The sequence below is a fragment of the Mirounga leonina genome, unplaced genomic scaffold (assembly GCF_011800145.1).
Source record: "Mirounga leonina isolate KUSES-001 unplaced genomic scaffold, KU_Mleo_1.0 Mir_418, whole genome shotgun sequence".
Lineage (NCBI taxonomy): Eukaryota > Metazoa > Chordata > Mammalia > Carnivora > Phocidae > Mirounga > Mirounga leonina.
In genome coordinates, this window is record NW_023270739.1 from 4,894,874 (window position 1) to 4,902,650 (window position 7,777).

The window sequence follows — 7,777 nt, forward strand, 5'->3', positions numbered from 1 at the left end:
TTGAGGAAATGCAATTGAAAACCAAAATAAGACCACTTTACACTCATTAGGATGGCTATTATTGAAGGAAGGAAGGAAGGAAGGAAAGAAGAAAAGAAGGAAAAAAGGAAGGAAAAGAAAAAAAGAAAGGAAGAGAAAACTATTGTTGGGAAGGATGTGGAGAAATTGGAGAACCCCTGTGCATTGCCAGAGGGAAGGTAAAATGGTGCAGCCACTGTGGAAAACAGTATGGCATTCCTCAAAAAGTTAAACACAGGATTGCCATATGATTCAGCAATTTCACTTTTGGCTATAAACACAAAAGAACTGAAAGCAGGATCTCAAACAGATATTTGTATACGCATGTTCCTCGCAGCATTATACACAATAGCCAAACGGTAGAAACAGCCTAAATGTCCACTGACAGATGAATGGATAAACAACAGGTGGTATATACATAAAATGGAATATTACTCAACTTTGAAAAGGAGATTTTGACATATGCTATCACATGGAGAACCTTTAAGGCATTATAATAATTGAAATAAGTGAGACACGAAAGGACAAATACTGTATAATTCTACTTATATGAGGTACGTAGAGTAGTCCAAATCATAGAGACAAAAATAGAATGGTGGTTGCCAGGAGCTGTGGGGAAGGAGAATGGGTAGTTGGCTTAATGGATGTAGAGTTTCAGTATGGGAAGACCAAGAAATTCTGGAGATGGGTAGTGGTGATAGTTGCACAATGATATTATTATGCACAATAAATTACTTAATGCCAATGAACTGTACACTTGAAAATAGTTAAAATGGTTATATCTATATATCTTCTGTTGTGTTAAAATACATGTAATTAAAATCTACCATCCTGACTATTTCTAAGTGTATAATTCAATTATGTGTATTTTACCACAATAAAAAACAAAATAAAAACTGATGGGGCACCTGGGTGGCTCAGTCGGTTAAGCATCCGACTCTTGATCTCAGCTCAAGTCTTGATCTCAGGGTCATGAGTTCAAGCCCCAAGTTGGGCTCCACGCTGGGAGTGGAACCTACTTAAAAAAAAAAAACAAAACTGATAATGTAGGAAATAACAAAAATGGCTAGTCCCTTTATTTGGTGTTCTTATAGGTATTTCTTTAGTGAATATCAATATGCAGGAGAGTTTGCCTGCAGTCACTTGCAACTTTGGTTTGCCTAACCTGTGAGGTCTCCCTGCTCTGGATTCCTTTCACTGTTGAGGACTTTAGGGACTTAGTCCTCACAGTTGGAGAGGAAATTTTTTCTGGGGAATAGATGGAAGGAGCAGTGTAGGAAGCACTCACTGGGTTTGGGGAGATGGTGCGATGGGGCCCAAGGAGAGAGACCGTATTTATTAGGTATGGAAAGGGGAAAAGGAGCAAAGAGATCAATTTCGTGCTCTTCACCCACTTCTTGGATTCTCTCTGTACCTCTCAGTGGCCCCCGCAGTTCCCTGAAGTTAGGACTATTCATAGCCCCAGGTTGAATGAGGAGGAAAGGAAAATTCCACTCATTCCTCAGACCTGCGACCAGCCCACCATTCCCACCAGTGATGTCATGATGATGGTCCTGCCAGCAACCCACCTCTTCCCTCTGCACATGCTTGTGCTTATTCTTATCTAGTGGCACCTGCATGGCTGGGCTGGGGAAGGATTTGTTGGCACAGTTCCCCACCCCCGTTCTATTCTCCCTGCCTCCCTTCCTTCTGCATCCCCCCAGGTTCCTCCTGACTTCAGCTCTCCCCCAATCCTCTCCCCTCCCTTCTGTTTACATTTCCACCCACTCACTTTCTGTCTCAACCTACTTTGCTTCAATGTCAGTTTTCAACTGGGGTTGAGAGCTGAAGGAAGGAGTGTTGCTGGGCCCTCCTTAGCCCATCACCTGCATTTCCTGGGAGAGGCCACCTGGCCTATTTCATCTCCCAGACTCCTCCTTGCAGGGGAGAGGGGTGGACAGAAGCCTTTCACAGGCAAACCACATGCAGGAAAACCTCCTTTTCTGGAACCAGTGGGTAGGAGTTGCCTCAAGGCTTCCCTAATAATCTTTTTTCTTTTGTTGAATGTGCATCTGAAATAGGTTGGGAACTTACGTGTGGCAGCTAGAGACGCCACTGTTAGGGAAAACTGTCAGCAGCTTGGCTCCCCCACCCCACTACAGAGGTGGAGGGGAACACAAGCCCCAAAATACTACAGCTAATGATTATGATGAAAAGAGCTGTCCAGGGGTGCCTGAGTGGCACAGTCCATTGGGCTACTGACTCTTGGTTTCAGCTCAGGTCGTGATCTCCAGGTCATGGGCTCGAACCCCAAGTCAGGCTCCGCGCTCAGTGCAGAATCTACTTAAGACTCTTTCTCCCTCTCGGGCGCCTGGGTGGCTCAGTCGTTGAGTGTCTGCCTTCGGCTCAGGTCATGATCCCCGGGACCTGGGATCGAGTCCCGCGTCGGGCTCCCTGCTCGGTGGGAAGCCTGCTTCTCCCTCTCCCACTCCCCCTGCTTATGTTCCTGCTCCCGCTATCTCTCTGTCAAATAAATAAAATCTTTAAAATAAAAAAAAAAGACTCTTTCTCCCTCTTGCTCTGCCCCTCCCACCTCTCTCTCTCAAATAAATAAAATCTTGAAAAAAAAAACAAAAAAAGCTGGTCGGGACCTGAAGTTTGCTAAGCCGGCTATCTGCTGCAACTCTGCAATGAAAAATAACCAGCAAGAAAAGGCTGGGCTGATGCACCTGCTTTACGGATGCCTCTGAACAGGTTGGGAGCTCACGATTTGTTGCCACTGTCTCAACGTCTGCTGAGCGGTTTGCCCTGGACTCCTGGTTCCCCCCGCTCCTCTCCGTGAAGAAGGTTGAGAAGTGGCAGCCTTGGCTGCCGCCCAGCGGCCCATCTGTAATCTTCCTGCTCAACACCAGATCTTGGCAGCAGCAGGAGGCAGGCTCAGGCTGCCCCAGAAGCCAGGAGTGTGACTGGTGACTCAGCGGGGGAGGTGGTGGGTGGGAGTTGGGGCCTGAGGGGCCAGCACCGATGACAACCAAGTGCTTTTGAGCAGAAGACAGGAAGTTGAGTCCTGAGCACAAGGCCAGCAGCAGAACTGCAATCTAAGGAATCCACAGTAATTCTGTTTGTGGGGCTGAATCCTTCCTGTGGGTTTAGATCCCCTGCTTCTTACTTCCTAAGATGCAGCTTGACCAAGGTCTAGATTCCACAGCCAAGTGATCCCTCTTTCCCTTTTCCGCCACCCACCCCCACCCCCAAGCCCAAGCAATTCTGCAGGAGCATCCAAAGAGATGTGGGTAGAGATTTTCCTTTATTCATTTTTATTTTGGAGAGGAAGGGCTGGAGCGAAAAGATGATGCCAACACACTAGGCATCACAATGACTCTTGCACATGCAGGGCACTGACGGGCACCCACTCTGGATCTGGTGATTAACAAATGTGCCTAATGACGACAATGTCCCCACAGCTGCAAAAGCCCCCTTGCTCCTCCCCATTTTTCTTAATTTCAAGACTTCTACCCATACCCACTCAGGTAGCCTTGTCATTCTCAATAAGTGGATCTCCTACAAATTGGGTTTTTACTCCTGTGGGCTCAGAACCCTGACCCCCCCCCCCAAAAATAAGCATGCATCCCCTAGAGATACAGGCAGATTGACAGGATGCTGGAACACGGAGAGATGGCATGCTTCATTTCTCATCATCCTCCAGCTTGGGAGAAAGGCTGCCCTCCATCTCGCCAATGAGAGATGGGAAAGAGCGTTGAGGACATACCGCTTTCCCATCTCCCCAGGACCCTGTAGTAGGGCCCCGCCACTCACACCCTGAAGTAGGACCTTCCCAGATTTCAAATAAACCGGCAGTTGAGAAAAAGACATGTGGGAGCTAAGAGATGTAGGGCTCAAGTGAACATTTAAACCAAAATTTTCTTCTTGCCCAGTTTCTGTTCAATCCAAAGGTCTCTTCCTACTCTCCCAAGGGGATTTCTGATGCTTGAAGCCCCCAAATCTGGCTCCCAGCCTCCCCAGCAATTTGTGGACCCTGTGGAGTATTTTTAGTTGCCACAACCCCTCACCACCCAGCCTCCCTGCGTTCTCCCAGAGGGGTCTTTGGTTCTTCTCAGTGTCTCTCCCCACTGGTCTGCTGTACTGTCCTGACTTGGAGGTGCCCGGGGTGGCAGGGGAAGGGTCAGGTGCCCTTGCTTTCTGTCCTCTCCTCGTCAGCTGTGTGGGCATTGCTGACGGTTCGAAGCTGCCCCTGGGCGGCAGGCTTCACCGACAGGACCAGGCGTTTGCGGAATGTCTCGCAGAGCACGATGTACACAAAGGGGTTGAGACAGCTGTTTGCGTAGCCCAAGCTGATGGCTGCGTTGTACAGGTAAACAAAGGTGAGTGTTGGGCGGCTGATGGACAGCTGGGTCAGCTGGAGCACATAGTAGGGAGCCCAGCACACAAAGAAGACCAGGCAGATGGCGATGGCCGTGCGAGTCACCCTCTTTGTCCGCAGCCGGATGCTGCGTTGAGAGGCCGGAGCTACCGAGGACATCATGCGCTGCAGGATCCTCACATACGCGGCTGTGATGACTACGAAGGGCAGGGCAAAGGCCAGGAAGAACTGGTACAGGGTGAACCAGTAAAGGTCAGTGTCTGGGTTGGGCAGGCGGATGCCGCAGCCCACCGTGCCCCCTGGGAAGGGGATAAGCCTAGCGTAGAGCCACACGGGGGTGATACTGATGAAGGAGAGGGCCCACAGGAGGCAGATCACCAGGGTGGCCACAGAGGGCTTCCGGAACTTGGTGGAGGAGATGGGGTGGACAGTGGCCAGATAGCGGTCAATGGCCATGGCGGTCAGGATGTAGGTGCTGGTGAACTGACTGTTGGCGTCCATGGCTGTGATAAGTGTGCACATGGTCTCCCCAAAGTGCCAGACACCATTGCCCATGAGCTGGTGGATCATGAAGGGCATGCCCAGGAGGAAGAGGAGGTCCACCACCGAGAGGTTGATGATGAAGATGTCGGGGACATTGCTGCACCAGTGCAGTTTGGACTTCTTCACCACCGCGAAGATGACTGTGGAGTTCCCAATGATGCCCAGGAGGCAGATGGTGCCGAACACAGAAGGCATGATGATGTTGATGTAGGAGACACTCCCTGTGCGAGGAGGTGGCCCTGGGGACAAAAGGAGCAAATGTTGACCATTTGACATGGACTCCTCTCCAAGGGCTGACATCCTCCCGGCGTCCTCAGCCTCCAGTGATGATGTGCTTGCCTACCTCTTTATCTTCTTTCCATTTCAGCTCAGGGTTCACCATTCATCTGGAACCCTTTCCTACCATTCTCCCTCCCACACTGTTGCTAATCCTGTCCCCTTGCCCTCCTCCACCAGTTCCCTGGCTAATCCTACCAGATTTCTCCCACACCACCTGTTAGTTGAAGGACCCAGTCCTTTACTTCCTGCATTTTCTCAGAAGGCACAGAATCAAGAACCACAGCTATCTGCAGGGAATTATTCTGTGGGCCCGTAGGCTTTAGCAGGAAACCTCGTCAACATAGCCAGAAGGACATGAAAGTGTGTGTGTGTGTGTGTGCACGCATTCGGGTGAGCAAGCGCATGTATGGATGGGTGCATTCATGTGTTTTCTGTTTGCAGCCCTGATCATCTCATTTTAGAAATCGCTAGTTGGAAGCTGTGCACTGATTCCTAGGCATATCTGTGGGCTACTGTCTTGTGAAGGGAGGCTTTTGCCCATCAGGCCCGCAGCCCTCCCTTCTCCTGGGTTCCTATCAGGGAATTCCTTGGTCTGTATCTTCTGAGCCTGGGCTTCCCAAGTGAGCAGAGACTGAAGCTGTGTTGCAGCCTAGCTGCCTGAGAATTTTCTGCACACAAGCCTTTCCTCTTTTTCCTTCACCTCCTTCAGAGCTAGAATTTCGGGGCATTTCAGCTCTGGAAATGTCAGGAAGCTTCATTCACCAGGGAAGTTAATCCCCTCATGGCTCTGTGAGTTAGCCCTTCCCAGGGGTTGGGAAGGATGTTTCAGATCCCATTACTGCAGTTTCAGTAAAAAGACAAGGGGATCCGTGAATGAGTGAGCTTCCAGCTGTCTCCTCACATACCATCCTCTGGCTTCTCTTGCTTGCTTTTCCAGCCTGGAATTTTTTTCTGCAGAGCATTTGGAACTCATGGGTGAGTCTTCCCCTGTCTCCCTCACCCGCGGGCCACTTCTGAACGTGCCTTTGCCCTCTTCTCTGCCCCTGCCCGTGCTGCCCCTGCCTGCCGCGCCCCCTTCTCCCCTTCCCCTCCGGGCAAAGCCGACCGCAGGTCTCAAGCCCAAGAACTGTACTAAAGTTTCCGGAGCAGTTTGGCTCAGAGGTGAAACCTTCCATTTCCCAACCCCAGCGCGGAGGAGGGAGGACTCCCCTCCAGCACTACTCACCGGCCGCGGTGAGGTTATCGGGGCCATCGGAGGTGTTGCTGGCATTGGGGCCAGTGGGCAGCGGCGAGGCTTCCAGGTCCATCCTGCCGCTGCCCGTCGCCGGCTCGCCCGTCCACCCACGCAGGCTGCGGCAGCGCCGCCCGCCCGTCCCAGAGCACGAGCCCCCCAGTCCGGAAGGGGGTCTTCCTGGCGGTCTGGCAGCGTCTGCCGCCTCCAAGCCCCGCTCCTCTCCCCACTCCCTCCTTCCCCGGCTCCCACTGACATCACCTAGACACATTAACATTCGGAAGCAGATGCACATTAACCTCTTCAGTCCCGAGCAGCAGCTCCCCGCTTCTGACTGCCTGCGGAGCCTCGGGGCCTTGCTCAGGCAACCCCATCAGGGAGGGGGCTTCCTTTCCTTCCCACGTTCTCATCCGGCCGTGTCTCCTGTGCTTGCAGGAGCTTGCATGTGAGGACCCAGGTCCCTGTGAGGACAAATGAGAGAATTCTCCTTCTCCGGAGGACAGAATGAGCCTGGCCTAGTCCCTAACCCCAGATGAGGGTGGCTGGGCCAAGTGGCAGGGGCCAGAGGGGACTCTTCACAGATCTTAGAGATGGCAAGCTCAGACCTACAGCACCAGGCCACCCTCAGCTCTTTCCCAGTGCCCTGCTGGATTCCAGCCAGCTTCCTGGCTAGACCACCAGCGTCCACCAGAAGCCGCGTTGTTGGCAGCTGAGCTGCTGACCAGCACTCAGAGATGACGCAGGTCACTCTATGCTGGTGATGGCCAGGGTCTTAGGGACCAGCAGGGGACAAACTACCCTCTGCACAGAATTGAGAACCAAGCTTACAGAGATTTTATTTTTCTAAATGCTCTGAGGTCTTCCAGGTTTTACCTGGGACTTCTTGAGACAAATTTCAGAGCATAGCACCCCCCCGCCCCACCCAAAAAAAAAGGTTGTCAACTAGGAACAGCGTTAGAGGGCAAAACCTTGAGTGAATTCTTGGCCAAGGTGTCCGGCCGCCAGCCTCCAGTGTCCTCACAGCCAAGAGCTGCCACCACACCTACTGCCAGACTCCAGAGCAGGGGCTTCAGGGTCACCACAGTCTGATCCCTACATGCTTCTTCAGTCTTACTTATGAATGAGTTTTTCTTTTTTTTTTTAAAGATTATTTTATTTTATTTATTTGACAGAGAGAGACATAGCAAGAGCAGGAACACAAGCAGGGGGAGTGGGAGAGGGAGAAGCAGGCTTCCCACAGAGCAGGGAGCCCGATGTGGGACTCGATCCCAGGACCCTGGGATCATGACCTGAGCCGAAGGCAGACACTTAACGACTGAGCCACCCAGGCGCCCTTATGAATGAGT

General features: G+C 51.6%; 1 protein-coding gene across 1 annotated transcript; it reads right to left on the reverse strand.

Moving 5' to 3' along the window:
* Positions 1 to 3,636: 3,636 nt before the first annotated feature.
* On the reverse strand, positions 3,637 to 6,522 carry MCHR1 (melanin concentrating hormone receptor 1). The gene is made up of 2 exons (XM_034987256.1): positions 6,426 to 6,522; positions 3,637 to 5,160 (listed from the first exon to the last, which is right to left on the reverse strand). The coding sequence occupies exons 1-2, from the start codon at positions 6,505 to 6,507 to the stop codon at positions 4,181 to 4,183; spliced, it is 1,062 nt and encodes a 353-aa protein (XP_034843147.1). The 5' UTR covers positions 6,508 to 6,522; the 3' UTR covers positions 3,637 to 4,180.
* Between the last annotated feature and the right edge of the window lie 1,255 nt (positions 6,523 to 7,777).